General features: G+C 35.5%; 1 protein-coding gene across 1 annotated transcript in view; it reads right to left on the bottom strand.

The window, feature by feature from the left end:
- LRP1B (LDL receptor related protein 1B) overlaps positions 1-24758 on the bottom strand; it is a 283941-nt gene that overhangs the window by 166429 nt on the left and 92754 nt on the right. The window contains exons 20-25 of the mRNA XM_087925463.1: positions 8631-8771; positions 6715-6840; positions 5529-5660; positions 5095-5229; positions 4215-4344; positions 90-216 (exon numbers count right to left, since the gene is read on the bottom strand). Coding sequence (XP_087781589.1) covers positions 90-216; positions 4215-4344; positions 5095-5229; positions 5529-5660; positions 6715-6840; positions 8631-8771 — 791 coding nt within the window. The remainder of the gene's footprint in view (positions 1-89; positions 217-4214; positions 4345-5094; positions 5230-5528; positions 5661-6714; positions 6841-8630; positions 8772-24758) is intronic.

Here is a 24758-nt window from a genome sequence, read left to right as displayed (position 1 = left end):
TTTTAATTAAGGCAATAAAATATATTGTGATATTCATATCTTAGCATATTGTAGCATGAATAATTTGCAGAAAAAATAGAAAAATTCACCTCAAGATCAACAGAAACTCCATTAGGCCACATGGCACCAGTACCAACAAGAACAGTCTTCTCTGATCCATCTAAATGAGCCTTGCCTATACATGGTGCCTGTCCCCATTCTGTCCAGAATAAATAACTAGAATATGAAAAATATTATGATCAAAAATAAGTTTATTGAAATGAACGGGATGGAATAGAAGAAAATTTGTGAAAGTTTCCATCATCACAATTTTTCACAGTGCAGTCCTTTTCCCCATATAGCTACTCATATAAGAAACTTCCTGAAATGGCTTAAAAGAGAGGAAATAATCCTATACAAAAGTTAAAATAAGCCAAGGTCTAGAAGAGAAAGCCTAGAATAAATATTACAACTTTATAAAGGTAGTAATTTTCAGAGATAAATAAACCTACAAAATATTTCCATTTTTTTAAAAAAGAAAAATTGCTGATGTCTATTCATTTTAGGTATTGTACTTTTTCCTTTCTAATATGTTAATACATGTTTCTGTATCTGTAAATATACCTTGTGCTTTTTTTGTTGTTAAGCTGAAATATGAAGCTCAGCTTGCAAATTGTAAAACTTTCATACTCATATATTTCTGGTCAATTCTAGATAATATGGTTTTGAACCCTCATCTATTCCTGACATGAGGAAAGAAAGAGACATATCTGACATCAGGTTGCATTTCTGACAACCTAAAATATATGTTTTTTGTTTCTTCCATTCCTCCAATTAAGAATCATTTCATGTCCAACATCGTATTTCCTGATACCAGAACTGTAATTGGCTATGTTCCAAATTATGGAGACACTGTTGCTTTACCAACATTTCATTCCTCCCCAAAGTACAACTGGGTGAACTTCCATTAGAGGTGGAAGTTCACCCCCCCATGGACCACTCAATGGATTGGCCAAGAACTAATCATAGTGGATTGACCCTGATTTCTAGAGATGGGCATAGAAATGACCTTGGAGAGAGCTGCCAGAAAGCTTTAGAAAAATAACAAGTGTAGAAGAAGCAAGTGTAAGCCCAGATGCAGGAAAAAGAATGAGAGAGACTCAGACTGACTCCCACAACTTCTTTGGATATATGAGGAAGGGAAAGAAAAACACAAACAGACTTGCAAGATTCTTTTGTTGCCACCCATCTTAAATAAAGTATTGTTCTAATTTTTCTGTGGTCAGTTTCCTGGTCTGATTTACCTCACAGGATTGACAATTTTCTGGAATATGTAGGATGAGAGAAAATGGAGACCCCTGCCTTTCTAGATTACTTTGTACTTATAGCAAAAAAATCTGGTGCCAGGAGGAGCTGGCTCTGTAGGGTTTTGTTGTACATTTCCTCAAAGCTGGTGCCAGGAGGAGCTGACTCTGTAGGGTTTTGTTGTACATTCCCTCAAAGCTAGAACAGAAGCTTCTAGAGGTGATACCTGAGGAAATTTTTATGTGTGGATTTCTAACCACCTTGATGCCATAAACATCTAGCCTGCAATTTGTGAGAATGTAGCTTTAATAGCAGTAATTAATTTGCCTAGTCTATTTCCCCCTTTGCAGGCTGCTTTCCTTGACTACTGCCCAATGGGATAAATTGGAAAATTACCTTCCAAAACCCACTCGGGATCATCCAAATGCAGTCTTCTTTCCCATTTTGGCAGCTATTTTCCCATTCAAAGGATATCCTTAAGCAAGGTAAATCCAGGTACCCCAGAATCAATATAGCAGGCTATTACTAGAGCTAATCAAGAGTTTTCAGCTCTCTCTATAGGTAGCCGTTGAGATAGGACACGACACAAAATGAACATTCAAAGTTTTGACAGATGCCCCCCAAATTACATATGACCCTGTTTCAAAATTATGATGGCTATAGAACCCCCTCTGGATATATTTGGCCTTATGACCGGCCATGGTGATGCAGCAGTGTTTCCTAATTTCTCTCTCCCCAATCCCACCCCAGCCAGACCCTGTAGCACTCTGGCCTGTTTCCCATGTCTCCATTTTCAGCACTCCAAAAATTCCTCACAGAATTGCTTTTGGAGAATTTTGTCCCAATCAGCTGGCTCTGCAAACCTCCCCTGGCTCTTGCTAAGCTTTGGAAACCCAGAGCATGCATGCAAAGGGAGTAGTAACAAGATATGTTTCCTAAAATCTTTCCCTTGCTTTAATGCCCTTTCTTTCCCCCAAACTTACTTTTTTTCTCCAATAAACCCAAGAAAGTTAGGAAGGCTAGACTTGTTCATCATTCTCTCACCCCACTAATACCTTCGGTGCTGAAACTAAACACCTTGCTTCTGCCTTCCAATACCTATCCCCTTTAAAATGTGATTTGCTAATTTACTGCATGCTGGAGAAGGGGTGACAAAACCTGTAAGTTATTTACTCTGACTCCAGGCTGAAGAGTACAGGAAAGGAATGAAGCAACCAAAAAAAAAAAAATCTTTCTACAGTTTTTTTGCCTTGAGGAGCTGAAGAAAAAAGTCATATCAAACAGTTTAGCCATTTAGATACAACCTGTGCAACAAACAGGGCAGAAAGCTGGGTCCTTGCAAAGCTTTTTGCTGTTTGTCCAACTGCCTTTGGACCCTTCTTTAGAGTCCTAGCTGGCAGTTAGACAAACAGCAAAAATCTTTTACAGGAGTCCTAGCTTGGTCCTATGCTCACTGAATGACCTGAACAATTGCTTAATGATTGAACTGGGGAGAGCAGAATGTCTAGTCATTATGTGAGGCAGTTCATTTAACATTTGTCCTGGCTTTTGACTGTAATGGGCAGGCTCTATTACAGTTATACTTCGAGGGTTACCAGTATAAAATAGCATGGCAAAAGGTGCTGGAAAACTCTGTGGTGCCTCAGGGTTGTGCACAACTGCTTTTTAATTGACCTCTTGCAATCTATTTGATAAGATAGTTATATTTAAAGTTGAGCTCTTACTAAACAGTGACCACTTCCCTTTATTACATTTACAGAGAGGAAGGAGTAGAGCTGTGCCATCACCTAGTTTCTAGCTTGATTCTTTAAGCACTACATCAAATTGACTCTCTAATTTTCAACTACCTTGGCATAATTTTTAAGCTTCCCAAGCTGAGTGACAAAAATGAAAAAAAAAAACCATTTCTGTTGAAACTAACAATGGCACTGAGGCAAATGGACTCCCCGCCCCCCCCATTCTAACGGAGGCAAATGCATACATGTCATCATAAAGCTTTTTAAAACTAAAACTGTATCTAAAATGTATAGAGCAAAACACAGGTTTTACCAGCACTCTTCCATATCCCATACTAATTTTCAAACACTTTAAAAGTGGTGTTTAAATGGAAGCTGGTATGATTCCATTGGAGGTAGAATCATATTTGCCTACTGTTTTCTAGGAGCTCACTGGTTCTATTTATGGCTTTAAAAAAGGTAAAATAAAAAGGAGATACCTAGATTATCATAATCAAAGTGTCTCTAGTACTCCCAATGGCAAGCTTCTTTAAAGAAAAACACTTATATTCTATTCTGTCTGTCCATATTATATTATACTATGTTATATTATAGTATACATAATTAAAGTTTAAATGTTCATTATCAACTTATTGAATACACGAAGCCCAGATCTTCCTAATCATTTGGAAATGCTGAAATAAAATCTAGGTCAATAATTTCATCTCAATATTAACTGTGCTTCCTTTTTAATGTAATCTTGTAATTGAAGACGCAACAAAATATACTATTTACTAATATACTATTATTCTATTATTCTAAAAATATACTATTTTTCTTGAGCACTAAAAGAAATTTACACATATCAACAGCTCACAAAACAGCATGGTAAAGTAGTTCAACATGATTCCATTTATGCCACAGGTGTCACATTGCCGTCAAATGACATTTCACAACCTTTTTCCCATTCACAGAGTTCGGATGAGTGTGGCCTGCACATGATGCATCTGGCCCACAGGCCACCAGTTTGACACCCCTGATTTATGCTATTGTTGGAGCAGTATTTTAAAGCTTTAGTGGTTTGTGGGCTAATATCAAATTTACATTGTAGCTTCCTAGATCCATTTTACACACTATTCCTCATCAGCTTTTCAGTTTTTTAAAATGCTTTTTAATAAATGTATTCACTTGCATGCATATCAATTATCAACTTACCCTTTTTCGGGGTGCACTGCTATGGACCTTGGCTGATCCAGACCCTGAGATATGACAACATAGCGAAAAGAGCCATTAAGCCTAGAAACTTCAATAAAATTGAAGCCATGATCTGTCCAATATATATTACCTGGAAGCAATAAGAAAATGCAGTTATGGAGACATAAGAATATCATTAAACATCTCAGTTATGACTACAAACAAAATAAATGAATATTAATATCAACTTTTTCTAAATTAAATTACTAAAAAGAAAAATCAGTAGGCATATTTGTACTATTCTATTTGAATAATTTTTCTTCCTGCAAACTTCCTTATGTTAAAAATACATCTATACCATTAAAAATACATCTATACCATTTGGCTGACCAATCAATGGTCAGCCAAATCATATGACCCCTTTTTGTCACCCTAAAATCCAATTTTGTCAGAAAAATCCTCTTCCCCTATATTTAATTTGTTAAAATGCCATTTTTGACAGTGCAATTTTTCATATTTGTGGGGACCCAGGATAAAAGTGATTAGTCTACTGCAGATTCAATGTACCTATTTTGAGTAAAAAATATTCATCCCACCATCATCATATGATTAGCTATGTCATTTCATTTGTATTTCTTGGAGAATTCAAAATTCAATACAATAAAATAAAAAGTACAGTTTCCAGAGGAAAAGCATCCCACTTTCTATGGAAAGAAAAAAAGTATCTGCTTTAAAAAAAAAGGGACTAGATTTTGTTTATACTAATGAATAAAATTCATTTGGTAATTCTAGATGCAAAATATGTTTACTGTTGTAAAGAAACCTGAAAGAATTGCTTGGCTATAAATCAGAAAAGATAAAGTAAAATAGTTATAAATAATAAAATAACCAGAAAACCTACCCGCTATCCAATCCACTGCAATGCCTTCCACTCTTCCCAAGCCGTTTGTAATGATATCTTCCTTCCATGTCTGATCTCTGCTAGCTCTGCTTATTTTATTGAATCCCATGTCAGTCCAGTAGATTGTATCATTTCCTATAGAATAAATATTTAAAATACAGTTTCCAACAATATCTTATTTATTGGGCATGCTTTGATCTCTTAGTTTGAAATGACATTTTTTTCTACAATTCATCTTTGCTCTTTTCCCATTTGTAAATGTTTGGGTACAATACTTACTGAAAATCAGTGTACATCATATGCATTTCTTTTTACATTTTTGCAGCTGTTTTTCTTAATATAGATCTGTGTTACTGAGAACGAAGAATAGTAATCCTATGTAACTTTGAGACTTCCAAAATTATAAGGCTTTTATAAGGAAAATGTTTATTTACCTGCATGAAAGTCTATACCAACAGCAAAAGATGTTCCTGTTATAGGCATTAATGCATCTGTTTTGTCATTTGGATCAAGAGGGATTCCCCTGATTCCTTCATGAATAGAATATAAGAGAAATGACTCTATACCTAGAGAAAAAAATATTTCAAAATGTTAACAATAGTTATCATCATAAGCAGTTATAAAATTAACCAGATATCTGAAGACAAAAGACAAACTTCTGGCTCTTAATCAGTTGTATTATGATGAAGTGGGAGGGATCATCAAGAAAGAAAATAGAAAAATCAATGTAGAATAACCAGAATCGTATTAAAAGCTAGTACAGGTAGTCCTCAACCTACGACCACAACTGAGCTCAAAATTTCCACTGCTTCCATTTTGCCCCATTTTACAATCTTATTTGCCATAGTTGTTAAGCCTTTAAGAGAAACTAACTTCTCCCATTGACCTTTGTTTGTCAGAAAACAGTTGGGAAGTTTACAAATGATGATCACATGACCCACGTGACATTTTATTACATCTTTTTGGAACTGTAATCTGTATCTATCTAAAGATACTTTTAAGAAGCTTGAGTCTACTGACACATACTTCTGCTAAATTTGGACTTCAGTGATTGAACTGAGACTGTAAGCTTCTAACCATGATTATGTCAACATTTTTTGCAAGTAGTCTGAAAATTGATGTTCAAATCATCAAGTTAATTTTAATTAAGAACCTGTCCTAGGGATATCATTTGAAAATTGATTAGGTTTTTATTTATTTTATGATCAGTAAACTGAAATCAATTATTTGATTTTACAACTATTTTGTATAACGATTTTAGTACCCACAAACGATTGTGCAAATTCCCTGCTTTTACATCTGTCAATATGTATCTCAATAAAATACAATACAGATAAAAAACCTTGTTTATCCCTATTTTTGATGCCTTGAATGTTTACATTTTGTGGGCAGATTGTATCAATTACTATAGATATTTATTACACAAACTCAGCAACAAAATTAATAAAAAAATCAAATCTTTTTTAAAAAACCTACCCAACCTCCAGGAAACACAATCATAAGACTCAGAGCAAGATATTATTTTCTTCTGCTACCAATAATACAATTGACTTTGGGGATTATTAAATTTGTATTTTGATTTGTTTTACTTAGCCCTTGAAAATAAATAAATGATTATACCTTGACATGTCATGCGGTTTTTCTGAAGATTATAACCTACAGTGCATAAGCATGTTCGAGTGGATTCTGAAGTTGGTAAGCAAAGTTGGGAACATCCTCCATTATTGATCTGACAAGAATTGCTACCTATTAAAAATACAGAAACAATGAAGCTTTACAAAATGTTTATAAGGTACTGAAAATTATATTTATATCTTAGTAGGTAGAAACAACTGATGAATATTGTCTGGATTTGAAAGCTAAGCAGGGTTGTGTATGATCAGTATTTGGGAACAGGGAACACCTTAGCTGTAAGTACAGTTGTGTAGTGAGCAGAAATCAAACTCATTTTTAAGTAGACTTTACCAGGGGTGGGATTCAAATTGTTTAACAACTGGTTCTGTGGGCATGGCTTAGTTGGTGGGCGTCGCTTGGTGGTCATGTTATTGGCTGGGCATGGCCAACTCAATATCACTCACATCGAGGCACGCATCTCCTCACCTGGCTCTCATGACTGTGGGGATGCTGCAACAGTTGTAAGTGTGAAAAATTGTCATAAGTCACTTTTTTCAGTGGCATTGTAACTTTGAATGGTCATTCCACACAAGCAAAGTACCAGCAAAGGAGGGGAGAAAAACTCCAGAGAAGTTCCAGAGACAGGAAGTCTAGTCCAGCCAAGAATGTAATAAGGCTGAACGGAGAGGCAGTTTCTGTAAGCAACACCAGAATGTTTCCTATCTGCCTTCCTTACAGGATTAGGCCAGTCATTTCTTCTAACAATCGGTTCTCTGAACTGCTTAGAATGTTAACAACTGGTTCTAGTGAATAGGTGCGAACTAGTAGAATCACACTCTTGGACTTTACTAATTAGTTTCATATTGAATTCATAAAAATAGGTCATCTGCTCTGTAACATAGGGTGTATGCATGATGTACCTTTCTGTTTGGAAGTAAAGATAGCAAATTACCACTTGCCCACCTTTAGGAATTCTGAAATTGCTTTAAGCAGTTGCCCATAGAATAATAAAGTTAGCTTTAAAAAGGCTTTTTTTTTTTAATGGGAAAAGTACACATTTTGATTAACATCTTTTGCTAAAGCCTAGTAGAATCCCAGTGTGAGGCAGGCAGCCAAGTAGATGAAAAAAATTAATAAACAAAAATACTTGTCACTAGTTATTGAGTTCTTATGAGTTTGCCTAATTGATTTTAGTCCCAACTTGTCAGCTGAAGCCTGAATGTCATTGCATTCAAGGTTTTAGGTTTTGATAGTATGGAGAGATTTTAAAGCTTCCCTGATTCACTCATTCAAAGATTGGATTATGATGTAAACGCCTCAATTTTTTCTTACTAATCAACATATAAAGACATGAATAGACTACCATTATTTCCAAACTCAGAGCAAGAAGCTCTGACTTTAACAAAGAAAACTGAACAACGGGGATAAGTTACAAAGAATATATAACAAAGAATATATATTGAAGATACTTTAAGATAGATAATAAACTAAGCAATGATGTCTTTAGTTTTAATTAAGACACTGAAGTTAACATCAACCAATATCATTCTACAAAGCAATATTAATAAAACACAGTATATTCTCTTTCAGTTGCTCCAAAGCAAAAATGTTCATGAATGCATAGAGCACTTTTATCAACAGAAACCCCGAGCTATAAAGATAATTATTATAGAAAAGTAGGTAATTGTTTTGTTTTGTTTTGTTTTGATCTTCCAGTAGTTCTCTATCATTACCACTTAATGTCTTAGAGTTTTCCAACGATTAGGAAATTTCTGGGGGGCACAGATAACTATGGAAAAAGAAGAAACTAGTAAAAAATCACTTTAGTTCATAGTAGCTGAAGTATATTGCTCGATAAAGAGATTTCTAAGGATTTATGGATTTATGTATTTAATTATTCAAAATCTTAACGTGTGGTTTACCTTTCTGTCCTGCTTTGTCATACACTTTCATATGTACAACTCCTGAAGTTTTGTTTCGCAAAACTGTAGGATTCCTTCCATCTTTTTTATTGCAGGTACCCAGTTGGCCTAAGTTATGGTCTGCCCACCATAACTTTTTATCTGTAAAAATTAAGCATTTCCATTTCTATTTTTTTTAAATTAATAAACATATCATATACATAATCATATACATACAAAACAGTGAGTTTGTGAAACTAGAAAAAAGTTGAAAAATGCAAGAATAGTAACATAGAAAGTACACTGCAGTAATCTAATCAGCAGATGATTTAAGTCATGAAACATGAGGCTAAGTTATCCTAGTCTATTAGGCTCTTTGTGCTACAATGCCACCTATTTCCACTACAACCTTTAATCAAGTAAAAGCCTCAAACACACGTCTATTGCTTTGAAGGGAGTGAAATTTCAGTTACAAACGTCTGTTCTCCTAATTCTCAAACTGAGAGCCACCTAAACATAGCATCTCCGTCTTATCTGTAATCAGTTTCCGTTTATTAGCTTTCCTCTAGTCCATTACTACCTACATTACTAGTCCATTTAACTATGAAACACCTTAATTATGAGTCCTGATACAGATGGAAACATGAAATGAAGTTACATGTTATGAGCATATTGATTTCACTGAACTTCAAATCTCTGAATGACTATTTCCAGGAATATCATGTAATAATTGATCACAAGGGAAAAAATAAAATAAAAGATCCCATGGAATTAAAAATGTAAACACCATGAGGTTCTCAACTATTATTCCCTAATAGTAACCTTGAGACAATATAAGACTGTGAATCCAATTCTCAACCATTAATACAATATCCTATGATTATCAAAATTCACTGAAAAATCCATAAAAATTGACAACATAGCACTCCTTCTCTCTCCCCCCAAAATGATAATCAACCAGTGCAACTAAACCCATTTCACTTAAATATCTAGCCATATTCAGCTTCTTCTAAATCCAGGGTGTCAAACGTGTGTCACGTGACATATCGTGACTTTTTCCCCCTTCGCTAAGCTGGGCGTGGGCAGCACGTGACACATCCTGCTCACGGATTTGACAGCTCTGTTCTAAACCAACTTCTTTTACAAATATTTTTAAAAGGCAATTTATTATTTTAAATAACAAATTTAAAATAGTTTCAAATTTATTGAAACCTGCTTTGGAGATCCTTGAATTTAAATTGAATTATCCTAGAAGAAACTTCAGAGATACCATGCAAGGATAAGGCACAGTTTTATTAAAATGCTGCTGAGAAGTACAATGAAAGCGTCCAGGTAGTATCTGAAGCATTTTTTCTGTCTAAGTCTGAACACATGCATGTCCATATGTTGAATATGTACTGCATTAAGCAAAGCTTTGCTATCACTGGATGATGGGATGGAATAGTAATTTGCTGTGATTCTACCTTTATTCACAGAAGGATGAGACATAAGGTCTGGAGGCTTTGACAGTGAGATTCAGGCACAGATATCTTTTTTTTTTTTTTGCATCCTTGTATACAGCTGGAAACAGTTGGAACTACTGAGTTGATATTGGTAATACCATTAGAGATAATGTGTTCTGCAGCAAACTGATGATACTCAGATGATGACATCATACATGACATACTTGCATTATTTATATGCCAGATGCATATTGTAGCATTTATGTGGTGATGTCACGCATGAGTTGTCATTTGATCTCTGTTCCATACTAGCAGGCTTGTAGGCCTGCATTCCTATTGGTCCGGAAAAGCCGGGCCGTGATTGGACAAAACTAAGCGTTCTGATTGGTTCTTATTCGGCTGCCGTGATTGGGTAAAACCAAGCGCGGCAAGCTCAAATGCATGTCATAGGCTGCCTAGCCGCAGCCAGCTCTATAAAAGGAGCTGCCTCGGCTGGGAGTTTTTGTCTCGGTATCTGGTTTCCTAATAAAGAGCTGTTGTCACTATTTCGAGTCTCGTCTCTCCTTGGGACCCACCGCCCAGATTTAACAATCTCTATGTTCCTTTTGAGGATACAAAAATGTATGGTATTCCATGAGCTATTCATCAACTCATATTCCAATCTGCATCATAATGATACAATACATCAACAATCACATTATTAAAGATCACACTGCAAATGGTAAAATCAGATAAAGTGATGGATTTCATGTTGAATTTTTATTGATCTACTGGGGCATTTATATGGTTAGATGTCAGTTTTGAATCAATCATTCAGTATCTCAATATTTCCTTCATTATTTTATGAGGACTGTATTGCACTAATATTAAAATCTGACAGAAAGAATCTAGAAGATATGGAAGCTATAGGCCAATATCTATATACTAAAATAGTATATATATAGAGAGCAATATCTATGTTAAATATTAACTGCAACATTAACAACAGAAAATACCATCTTCAAAGCACCTAGGTTAACTGGATTTATAAAAAAATAAAATCTTTTTATAACAACTTTATTAATATTTAAAAATACAAAGGTAAAAGACTAAGGGCAATATAAAAAAGAAAAGTCCAAAGATACAGGAAAAAAAGAAGACATATAAAAGATAATTCCCTGCATTCTTCAGACAAGTATAAACATTTTCAGCAACTTAACACCTTCTCTAGTATTTCAATTTCAGAAATTCATATTTTCTTCCTATATCTTATTCCTTATCAATAATCAAATTGTAAAAACTCATCATTTAATCCAAACTGGCAAAAATCTATTAAGAGCTACTAGAAATGGTAAAACACACACACACAGGCACACATAGGCACACACATATATATTTGCATTAGCCTTACAAAAAAAACAGTTTTGTAATTCAATTGATCACTTTATCTAAGAAAGCAAGCAAGCAAAAGAAATCTCTGCCCACTTATAAACAGATCTGCGTCATTCTGTCCTGGTCAAAAAGAGATCTCAGAGCCTTAAGAAACCACAACATATATATACATTAACTCTGATTGAATAAGTTCACTTTGCAGAACTTCTGTCTGTTTTTAAAAAGCTTGATCTTTTTAAAATTAAATAATGTCCCACAAGTTGATTTCTTATCATTTTGTCTTCTTTATGAAACAGTTTTATTGGTTTCACAAATTCACTTTGTAAATCCAAAATAGGAAGCTTTTCTATATCACTCTTCTGAGATCCCTTCCAACTCTGTTAATCTGTATCTCATATTATTTGTATGTCCCCTTTAATTATTAAGAAATTTGTTTTCATTTGTAATTCCATTTTGGCATCTTTTTCCATATCACTTACGATCTGCCATTTTAAGTCCATTTTCTGATCCACAGCATCTTTTTCCATATCTCTTTGGTAATCTAGAAGTTTTTTAAACTCCAAATCCATATTTAAATCAGTCAGCTTTATACAAATCTGGTATTCTTCTATAGTCTCTGTTATAGTTTCAAACAATCTTGTATTTTATGAGTACATTGTTCTCAAACAGGCTTAATTTCTTCTGTAGTCAAATATTGCTCCATTATATTGATGGATCTCTTCTTATTAGAATAATGAAATATTTTTCTTCTCTGGGCCATGTTCCTTCTGCCATTGCTGTCCCCAGAAGTCCAAAAAAACCTGATTAATTTTTACAATATTTACCAGGTGGTTAATATTATGGATATAGCTGCAGATAAATTAGTACCACTTGTTCATATTTTGTTGGATGTAGAAAAGGTATTTTGATATGGATCAGATTCAATTTACAAAATGTATTTTCAGATAATCGCTTTCCATTATCAATTGATTACCAGGTGGTATTTTCATCCTGTGACTTGAGTTATTACCAATGTATTTGTGTCTCAATCTACTGAATAAGATTAGTATTGTCTCCAATTTTGTATTTCATTTTTGAACCATTATCTTCTTTTAGACATTAGTGATAGGGGCAGTACTCAACTAAATTAGTTTTTTTCCATGTATGCCAATGACATTAAGGCTATTCTTGATAATTATATAATGTTGTTAAGAAAGCTTGTTCAAATTTTATCAATATGGTTTATATTTATATTCTGGTTATACTATTAACTGGGAGATACTATATCTAATTTCTTGACTTTTGGATCAATCATATCTATTGTTTCTATTAGATATTAGGTTTTATCATTTGTAAAGACTCCATGTCTGGGATGGAGTGGGATGAGGGGTATCAATAATAGAATACACTGAACTTTTGCTGGCTTCATCAGTATGCCTTCTGGGAATATTCTATAACCTAAATAGTCCAGTTAAGTCAGATCAAAAGTGCATTTTTCTAATATACCAAAAAGCTCATAATTTTGTCTTATAATTTTTGTAATACATTTCTGACATGGGTTACATGCAAGGAGAAAACATCTAAATAAAACAAGTTGTCACCCAAATAGATAACAACATATTTATCTAAAATGTCTGCAAATATGTTCATAAATCTAGAAAAAACAGTTTACAAATAACCAGACTAAAGGTTGTATTCAAAGTTTCCACAACTTCTTAACCACTCCTCTGCCACCCTGATTCCTTTTAGTGAAAACAGACATATCAGATATGGTGATAGGAGCAGTCCTATTCCAAGCAGAGAAGGATGACGGAGATGATCTACTTCCATGTGCATTTTACTCAAGAGCATTGTACAAAGCAGAGAGAAATTATGCTATTGGTAGCAAAAAAAATGCCTTACAACAATGGAAACACCTGCTGGAAGGAGCAGCCCACCCACCCACTTACTATATACAAATCCATACTGAGCATAAAAATTTAGACAAACATCACAGCTTTCCTATCCTGGCAAATTAGATGCATACAATTTTCTTTTACTTTTACATTTCATTTATTGCAGACTCCCAGGGCAAGTTTTCACTCTCTAAGGCAAGCCAGAGTAAGAGATTTCCAATCATGCCCCACGCCCCCATCATCGATACTACAGCCAAGCAGGGGTGGGATTCTACCGGTTCTGTCCACCTCTCTAGAACCGGTAATTCTGAAGAGCAGCAGGCATCGAACCGGTTCTATATCTGCTGCTGTTCCCCTCCCCGCCGGCTCTTACCTTACCTTCATTTCCTGCATTTTCAACTGCAGCTGCTTTGTGTGACACAGCTGCGGTTAAAAAAGCAGGAAAAAAGAGCTTTTCCAACCGCTGCACACTTGCACACAGCACTGCTCAGCTGTCTGGACAGAGGTCATAAATTGTGCTCGCGCGACTCATGCATAAACGCACGACACAGAATGACAGAACTGGTAGTTATACCAGTCGGATCCCATTCCTGCAGCCAAGCAACTTTTGATTCCACAGTAAGGCAGATTAACACAAAAGGCTGAGAGCAGAAAGGAAGTTAGATGATCTTTTTGATTGGATTAAGGCATTCCAGAAGAGAATGTATATGGCAGGGCCTGGTTAAATAAACCCAAGACTGACCAACATGATACTGTTTCACCTTTAACAAAGGTGGGAGTGTGCTATTGTACAATGGATGTGTATATGTGCCTCTTCTCCTAAGAGAGGAAGGAGTAGAGCTGTGCCATGACAACAGACAGCAGAACACATGGGAATCATTAAAAGTCAATATAGACTTCTAAGAGAAGTCTAAGATAGAAAGGATTATAGTTTCCATGTCTGTTGGAGATCAAAACCAATTCCTGGTAAGCAATTTGGTTTGTTGCAACCACTAAACACATACACAAATGCTCGACACTACTTTGTAGATTTCATCACTGATCTTCCTCTAATGCAGATTTATACTACCATATTGTAGTAGTAGATTTATTTACCAAATTGACCTATTTCATTCATTACAGCAGTCTTCCAACAGCTCAAGAATGCTCTTTTTTTTTTTATTCCATGTATTTAGGTATAAAGCAGGGGTGTCAAACTCAAGGCCCATGGGCCAGATCTGTTTTGGCCAGCAAGATGCTGAAGGAGGCTTTCCAGGCCAATAATGGGGCATGGGGGACCATATGGGGTCCCCCTGTGCCATATTTTGGCCAGCAGGGTGCTGCAGGAGGTGTCTGTACCTTATTCCCCCACCCCACCAGGCAGCCTGCGGAGAACTACAATGCTGAATAGGTCCTCAAAGAAATCCAGTTTGACACCCCTGGTATAGAAGGTTGGTCAATCATATTATAAAAGACAGAGAAGTCAATGTACTTCCAAAGTTTGGAGGGTACGCTTGCAATTATTAAGCATTAAAATATATGTCATTTGCCCATCATCTGACCTCCAATAGAGAAGGTTAACCAACAAGTGGTGGAATTCAAAAAATTTTATTACCAGTTTCTGTGGGCGTGGCTTGGTGGGCGTGGCAGGGGAAGGATACTGCAAAATCCCATTCCCTACCCACCCCACTAACCTGCTTTCCAGCTCTGTTCTCCTGTGAAGGGCAACCAAAGAAGACCCAGTCAATCAGCTGGGACTCAGGATGCAGATAATAGATGGGGGCGGGGCCAGTCAGAGGTGGTATTCCGACCTACTCAAAATTCCTGCTACCAGTTCTCCAGAACTGGTCAGAACCTGCTAAATACCACCTCTGTAACCAACTATTGCTGCAATATTTAAGCTGCTGTATTTCTTACCAGCAAGACAATTGGATTTATTTCATACCTCTAGCTGAATTTGCTTATAGCAATGCACACACTCTTCTCATGGTATGTCTCTATTCCAGGCAACATAATAGTTCCACCCATGAGTATTACCAACAAACAGATCAGTCCTATTCAGATTTTTATCACAGATTTTCTGCACATGAAGACAAATCTTTTTCCTAGACTTTGGAGTAGCTTTGGAGCCTGTGAATTAGTTTTGTTGTAATATTTATATTGCATCTATACTGGTTAAAATAACTTAGGGCGTAGATTGTCCATTTATTTTGTATCTTTGCTTATGGTTTTGCTAGTTTTACTGGTGCTGTTCACAACCTAGGGTCACTTTATATTAATCTTTATAGTTTCTAATCATAGTTTGGCTCTTGGTTGTCCTCCCCCCCAAAGTCAAACCATGCTTGTTAAATTTTTGGAATATATCTACATTTGGATTCATCATAAGCTATTCATAACTCTTGCAATTTACAAGCTGTTTATCTAAAATCAACATAATAAAACAAAGCTTTCAATTATACTCAATGAAAAGTATTATTCTATTTAAAATTGCATAAAAGAAGCAGATAAGCCAAAAAGAAACAAAATATTCACAATGCCTAAAATCTATTTTCCATTTGAATGACAAATTTTAATGATAGTTTCAATTTTTATTTCAAATAAAGCCTGAAAGCTAGTTTGACCACAATCAGCATTTTTAAGAAATATCATTTTTATTCTAAAATAAAGTTGATTGAATCTTTGGTTGATTATTGCCCCCTGCCTTTCCAACCACCGTATAATTCATTAATTTGGCAAATCAAATATAGACAACAAGAAAGATGAAATTCCTGGAATAAGAAAATTGTAAAATCATTCCAAATTTAGTAAATGATTTTTTTCCACAGTGATATTGTTTTCAGCATCTTGGTATAGATGTGGGTTACATAATGGCTTACAAAATATTATATTTATTTATTGCCAGGTAACAGTTGCACTATACCCTGAAGATGGCTGCAGCACTTATTGAAAGCCAACTTCCACCCTCAACTTAGTGTTATTTATAGAGGAACTTAGACCCCCCCTAAGTTCCTCTATGGAGGGGTGACAAACTCGTGGCCTGTGGACTGGATGTGTCACGTGCAGACCACACTCACCCCAGCTCTGCAAATGGGAAAAATGTCACAAAAGTCACGTGATGACAGTGATGTGGTGAGTTTGACACCTGTGCTCTATAGATAACACTGGACATGAAACAATTCACAATAGGTTTGTTTATAAGACTGAAGGTTTCATTGACACACACACACACATTTTCTGGAGGCCTGAGGGTAGTCACTATTTCTTCCTAGACTGACTTTATACCATGGAAAAATCTCAAAGGCTACAGTGGTCTGGAGTTTTCTGAAAGAGAGGTAACCCTCCCAAATGTTTCTCTTTAAATTACATTAATTCATATTCTACGCTTGAAAAATTCATACTGTAATCATGATTTTAAAACTTATTGAAAATAAAGTAAAAATACATAAGTATTGTGTGTATACTTACTATACTTCTAAATAATATCAGTGTAATCTGTTTTGGGAGGAGAAAATTACTAATTATTATTACTAATATATTCTGTCATGTTAAGAAATTTTACAGGGAACTTAATTAACACACTGACTGCAAAAGTAATGCTCACCATTCTAAAACCTAATATTGGTATCTTGTAATCCAATGATTCTGTGAAAAGATTTTTCCAGATATATGAAAATGCTTTTGATGAGATAAGATATAATCTATGTTTTACACTGACATGTTTATAAAATAATAATAATAATAATAGCAATTTGGAAGAAAACAAATAATCCTTAGAGGAAGTTTCTATAATTGTAAATAAGTATTTTGGGGGCTGCATGCCTTAGTTATGAATTAAGTTCTCAAATCAGCCATATTAAATGTATTCAGAAAATCAAAGATGCAAAATACTTGCAAAAAGGTATACAATGCTATTTTTTTTCTTTGTAAAACTAATTCAGAATAAATTCACTAAATCAAAATAACTATGACAAATTTTATGTTTTGGTTCTGCCTACATTTGGAATATTAAAGATTATTAATTAATTTTGTAAATCACACGGACTACTTATATATACACGCCTTATGACACTTAACACTTGCAAAACAGAGTGATAATCCATGCAACCAGAAATGGTTTGTCAGTCTGTCAATCTGAGGAATACTATGTATTATTCTATATATTACTCATACGTTCATTTTTCTAGCAAAAATGAAAATGAAAGCAATGAAAGTTAGAATGAAAACTAAAGGAAAGCAGGAGTCAATATATAGAGTCAGAAACTAATGACCAGCCACGGACCTGTCTCTTCCTGGATGTGCAGTTACAAATTTCGCAAATAAAAAAAAAACTCCATATCTAGAAGTATTAAAATAATGTTCCTGATACAATCAGGTAATGGAATTTACTGAATACTGTTAACCTAACACTGCTAAGAGACATACTAATGAATTTTCAAATGGAAAGGAAAATTCCATATGTTTCTGAATAACATGGCTTCTGCACTTGATCACACCCCAATGGAACATATAATGGTATGAGTAATCTGCCTACTGTGCTACTAATTAAGATAGTCGCTGTTTGTATAAATAGTAAATAGTCTCTAGACCACCTACCTCTCCTGCTAATTCCAATCATGTAAATAGACAATCCTGTTATCTTTGTTCTCAGATCACAGAATCATTTTTCACAACAGATATTAGAATTAGAAGACAATTCAGCACAGGATAATCTCATCACTAGCCCTTAGAGAATTGGCCTTCTTTGCTGTCTCCTGCACCTATACAATTGAAAAAATTCAAAAAATCAAAACAGAATTCTCAAAAATAGCCACATGCTGTTATCTTGTTTCATTTCTGCATTGACAATGACCAAACTCTCAGACTTTGACTTCTTATAATCCACTAAAATCCAGCTGAGTGCAGAATTGTACCAAAGACATTTTCTTTGTATGAATGAATGAATGAAATCAATTTAAAAATTAATCTAGCCTTATCAATAAAATAATAGCTAGATAATTAATGAATTGGGAAACTTGACATTTAAGTATTTGCATTTAAGTAAAGAAATAGTCTAGTTATTCAAAATAACCTTTTTATTATCAGCTTCATGTAGCCTTAAGGTCAAGAACAACATTTTTGTTGAATTGGGAAATTCATCAGAACATGATTTAATCACCAAGTCAACTTTTCCAACATCAGTAAGTAACTAAGTTATATCTGGGAGTATTCTTAGGTTTCCTGCATTTATGCCTAAGAGTTTACTTTTTCTTTCATTATACTATGGATTTTAACCTAAACAGTTTATTAGTTAGAAATTTAAAATATTTTATTAATATTTTAATAGCTAAACTTTAAAATGTTAAACTTTGTTGTTAAATAACCATAGCATAAAAAGAATAAAAATAGCTTCGTCTAGTATCAAAGTTCCTAACATTTAGTATTTAAGTAATATTCAGCTTTTTAAATAATAACTATATAATTTTAATAAGAAATCAAACAGATAAATGCTTTTTATACATATTATTTAACAACAAAAATGCAACATTGTTAAACAGAGATGGAAAATGTTCAAACACGGATCTGAATATAATTTTTGATTGGCCATTATTTTTTCATTATTGACAATTCACATATGAAAATATATCTTAGAATTGAATGAATGTGACTAAATGTATGAATATTATCATAAATATAATTAAAATAGTATGTTACTTACAAATTTTGTGATAGAAAAGTTTAATAGATATATTTAATAATTATTTAAGTGAATGTTTACTTTTAATATATTTATGTTAAGACTTATCAATTTTTTAAATGTTGTTACTGAAAACTAATTTTATATATACTTAACTTGCATAATTTATCTTTGAAATGTAACATTTTTCTCTTTTCCCCATTCATGCATTATATAAAGAGAAAAATAGGTGCTTAGATATCCAAAGTATTTATTATTCATTTATTTTAGATATCTTGATATTTTAGCTCACAATTAACAGTAAATTAATTCAGCAGTCTCCGCCTCAGAAATATTGTTTATAAAACCATAAATCTCCTTTGAACATTTTATTAAACACATTTTCTGGGGCTATATGTCACAAATAGTTCATTTTTATTTTAAACCAAAATAACTACATAAAAATCTACATAAAAATCAAGCCTGAAAAATTGGGAAGAAAATTATCAGAGAAGCTGGTATCAGACAATGATGGCTTAAAGCTTTAGTAAATCAGCCATGGTGTTCAATTATTTTAAATAGGATTACATTATCTAAGTGTGTCAAGTGCTTATTTATCACCAGTGAATATTAGAATGTTTTACTACTACAAATATATTAATAAATCTAACATTCATGTTAATATTATGTTTCATTAGCTCTGAAAGTGCAATTGTTTACCAGTGACCTATTTCTATTTTAAAATCAGCTACCTATCAATCATATTTATGTTGATATAAAGTACTTAGAATGATGTTGCTGTAAGCAACCAAGCAACAGAAGCCTGAGTAGCAAATGTTCTACATGATATACTGCTTACTGCTTTCTCTTTGTCCTGTAGTAGCATATATATATATACATATACATGCATACACACATACACAATCTCCTAAAATAGACTAGAAGATTCATTTCAAAACAAGGTTCTTTGCTTTTTCTACCTTCCTCATGCCAGTCATCATATATATTGATTTAGGTCTTTATTTTAACTAAGAGTTTGGAGGCGTGCATAAGGGCACCAACGTGCCTACCGTCCCTGTCCTATTGTTTCTTTTATTTTTTTATTTTTCTTAAATGTATCCATGTATTCATAACTATGTTTTTACTTATACCTATTATCTTGTAAGCAATTGACAAACCAAATAAATAAACAAAATAAAGTCATGAATGTTAAGATTTAGCAGGAAGTAAAACTTCTCTGCATGTTGCTATCATGTTTTCTGAGAAGCATTTTGAAGAGAAAATTGCTCATATTCTCCCAGAACCTGATGTCTGTTGGTGAAGCCCAAAGAGATGACTAGAAGAATGTCTTATCAAATTATCTGAGGTATGGTCTTCTGAATATCAGACAAGCTGATGAGGGAACAACTGCATTTGGTGCATCGGGTGAGGCTGGGCAAAGGTTCTCCTATTTCTGTCTGCTTCCAGACCCTAGGTTAGGATATATTATACAGTATCTCATGTTTGGCCCAAGATCCAGCAGTATTGACATCAATCTGCTGGTATCCTGCCCAGAACCAATGGATCATTTCTTCAAGCGGCTTCATATAGAGTTTAAAATTGAGGAAATAGCTGAATCCTGAGGCATTCTATATGTGTGGCCAGGGTTGCATACCTACTCCTGCCCATGTCTGAATCCAGACTGACAATTGTCAACTGCATTTTTATATATTTTAATAATAATGGTTGAAAGGATTTTTATGTTGTTCCTAAAAAATATTCTCCACTGGCTATCTGAGTAAAAATATTCAGGTAGTTTTCAACTTACACTCATTTGTTTAGTGAATGTTCAAAATTACAATGCATTGAAAACAGTTACTTATGATCCGCCCTTGCACTTCTAACCATTGTAGCATTTTCATAGTCATATGATCAGAATTTGAATGTTTGCCAACATTCATTCATATATTTACAATGATTGCAGTGTCCTAGGGTTATGTGATCACCATTTGCCATCTTCCAGCTGGCTTCTGACAAACAAAATCAATGGGTATTTAACAATATGATTCAATTAATAACTGCAATAATTTAACAGAATAATATAACAGAATAAGAGACTTGGAAGGGACCTTGTATCTAGTCCAGCCTTAGATTTGCTTAACAACTGTGTCAAGAAAGGTCCTAAAATTGGATGTGATGTGACTTAATAACAGCCTTGGTTATCAATAGAAATTCTAGTCCTAAGTGTGGTTGCAAGTTGAGTACGTGTAATCACATTAGTGACCCACATACACAATTGCTTTCTCTAATGTAGGGCTATCACATGTAGCATGAAGCTGTGATTTGATTATGTTAATTTACTTTGCTGCTAATTGAGGACTACTTTTCTGTTCTTTTTTTGAGGGGGGAGGGGAAATTTTTTCTCAGCTTAGACTCCTGGCATGAATAAGTCCATACAAATTTCTAGGCAACATTTTAAGAAGTCATTTATTATCTTCTTTCTAGGACTAAGAAAGCATGATTGCATGTGGTAATATATCATATTCATCATATTCTGTAAGTCTTTCGTACAGCTAATGCATAGATCTAGGGATTTAAAAATGCCCCTAGTGAGGGCAGCATTGCCTTTGCTATGGGTGGTTTGTCCTGTTTGGGTCTGCAAAGCTTAGAGAGACCAGGAATGTCAGTGAAAGTTCACAGTACCCAGCCGAGCCATTCCCGTGGGACTTTCTGTGTTTAGATATTCTCATGGGACTTTCCGCAGCCCTGCTGGGGCCCTGTTGAGGTAATGCTGCTGAGGTTGAGGTCATTGTTTTGATTCTGTACTTTGATTTCTTTCTTAATAAAAGCTGGTACCTGGGTTCTCTCAGGGCTGGCATTTGCTCAGACGGTTCCCTGCGTCTCATTTCAAGTGCCAGACCACCACAAGTGGTGACTCCGACGTGATAGTTTGAAAGGCTATACGTTCCGACGTGATAGTTTGAAAGCTATACGTTTCCTGCATCCTATACTCATCGCGCGGGACGTCGACTGGGCCCTCATCTTCTTCGCTGGATGGAGATAGATTCTTTTCGTGAGTATGGGGGGAGATCTCTCGAAGGCTCAGACAGAGCACATTAGGGAATTGAGAGGGATCACTTGGAATAGGTTTAAGTTTGGAGTTCATAGTAGAGGACATGAAGTAGGAAAGAAAGAAATTGAGGACTTATTACAGTATGTTTGGAAACATATTCAGTCATATCCAGAGGGAGGTAGTATTAAAGTAGAGTCCTGGAAAAAGATAGGGAAATTTTTGCACGAGGAGCCTCGTGCCCCTTCTTCAATTTTGTTAACCTGGAGGGTGGTTATGGATGCATTAGCTACTCATGAGCAACCGCTCCTAGCACCCCCCGAAGAAGGTTTGCCGCCTTACCATGCGGTACGTTTATTGCCACCGACAGCACCTCCAGATAAATCCAGAGGACTGTCAGGCACTGAAAATACTTTGTCAGAAGATAAGAGTTTGCCTTTAAGAGTTCAAGTAGATGCAGTTACTGCAGCTATTCAAGAAGCAACAGATAGAGGGGAATTATCAGGAGATGATTTGGTAGAATTTGGAGTGGAGATTCAACTTAATCCAGTAGAAATTGGTGTGGATGCTGCTTTAAATCAACAGAGAGATGGAATGCCTGAGGAGGGGTTCGTTCTTCTCCCACAGTTAATTTTACAAGCCATACGGGCTCTCCCTGACGGCGAAGGTGGTGAGAAGACCTTTACTAACATCAAACAAGGGAACAATGAACCCTAGGAAAATTTCATTAGCAGATTGAAAGTGGCTATTGAAAGGCAAATTGACAATCAATTTGCCCGGAATGAATTGCTTTTGAAGTTAGCGGTAGAACAGGCTAATGTAGATTGCAAAAAGATCCTGAATCCACTTATTGCGAGTGGAAAGCGAGAGATCGCTGATTTGATAAACACATGTAGAAAGGTAGGGAGTCAGACTTTTAACATGGAGACTTTAGCTCTGGCTCTGCAGGCAGGAAATAATAAAGGAACTTGTTTCAATTGTGGGAAGCCTGGACATTTTAAAGCACAATGTTGGGCTCCTGGAGGGGGTCAAAGTCAGCAAAATGAGAGATTAATGGGACAGGGTGTGACCTAAATCAGTATATCAGATGCTCCTACAGTCTTTACTGATGGAGGAAAAAAAATTTTTGGTGTTTGTGTTTGGAAAGATAAATCTGGAATTTGGCATACAAAAGTGACATCAGAGCAGAAGTCTGCCCAGCAGGCAGAACTTGCTGCTGTAGTTTTGGCTTTTCAAAATTTTCAAAATCAGGATTTTAATCTAATAGTGGATTCTTTGTATGTATATAATTTGTTACCCTTTGTAGCAGGTTCTTATTTGTCTCCTGGAATATCACCTAATATTCTACGTTTGCTTTTGTTGTTGCAAGGATGTTTGGAGCAGCATGTGAATGTGTGTTTTGTTGCCCATATTCGTAGCCATAGTAATTTGCCTGGAATTTTATCACAAGGCAATGCCAAAGCTGACAGTGCTGTAACTTCAGTTCTCACTGTCCAGCCATGGGACAGCCATAGTTATTTTCATCAAAATGCTAAAGCATTGGCACATCAATTCAAGCTTACTGCTGTAGAAGCTGCTGCCATAATTCAACAATGTCCAACTTGTTCAAAACAGGGCACGGCTATTCCTATGGGAGTCAACCTCAGGGGGTTGAAACCTTCAATGATTTGGCAAATGGATGTTACTCAGTATCCATCATTTGCACCTTGGAAGTATATACATGTGACTGTGGATACTTATTCAGGATTTCTAATGGCTACTCCTCAAAGAGGTGAAGCGGTTAAACATGTCATCAATCATTGCATTAAGACATTTTCAGTTGCTGGTACGCCTCAAACTTTAAAAACAGACAATGGTGCGGCTTATCGGAGCACAGTCTTTGATCAGTTTTGCAAACAGTGGTCCGTGGAACATAAATTTGGGATTCCATACAATTCCACAGGACAAGCTATTGTGGAGCGTTATAATGGCACGCTCAAGAACATATTAGCTAAATTAAATAAAAAGGAGGAAGCTCCTGGGGCTTCCGGCAATTCAAGATCATTTAAATCTTGCTTTGTATACTTTAAATTTTTAAATTTGTCTGGTAACCCCCTGCGAGTGCGGCCAGCAGGCATTTTCTTCCCTTCTACAGATGCAGTGAGGCCTCGAGTGTTGGTGCGATTTCTTCCGGATCCGGCATGGGTTCCCGCTGAGCTGATTACGTGGGGACGTGGTTATGCAGCAGTAGAACATCTTGGTCAAATTCGTTGGGTTCCTGGTCGATGTGTTCGGCCTGATCATTCAGGCGCCTTCGCAGGTGCCAGTGAAGGAGGTTTCGGAGGAGCAGGATGGCGTTCCTGTGGTTCCTGATTCCGTACCTGTGGTTCCTGATTCTCTTGATGCCGGCAATCCAGGCACGGCGCTGTGAAGGCTGGGAAAAGATGACTGCTTATCTGAGATTGCCAACTTGTATGCAGCAGGTTCCTCTGGGGAATCGGACTAAATTGATCTGCAAACAGCGGCATCCTTTGATTTTTCCAGCATATTGGTCCTGGCATAAGGGTCAAGACATTCTTTATTCGGGACCTGACAAGGATATTATATCTTCAGCCTGTGCTACAACTCTGATTCTGTTTAATGTTTCTGTTTCAGACTATGGACAATATAGGTGTCAATTGGAGTTGCCTAAGTTACCTTACACAGACTCTCTTTCCATTCGTCTTATGCCTCCACGGACTCTAATACGGAGGCGGAGAGCTGCCATTATCTCAGAGACTAGAGACCTTGGAGATAATTTAT

Source organism: Pseudonaja textilis, chromosome 1, assembly GCF_049901715.1.
Source record: "Pseudonaja textilis isolate UNSWEBS1 chromosome 1, rPseTex1.2, whole genome shotgun sequence".
In the NCBI taxonomy this organism is placed as follows: Eukaryota; Metazoa; Chordata; class Lepidosauria; order Squamata; family Elapidae; genus Pseudonaja; species Pseudonaja textilis.
The sequence above is the reverse complement of the archived record's forward strand: the minus strand, read 5'-3'. Positions and strand labels throughout refer to the sequence as shown.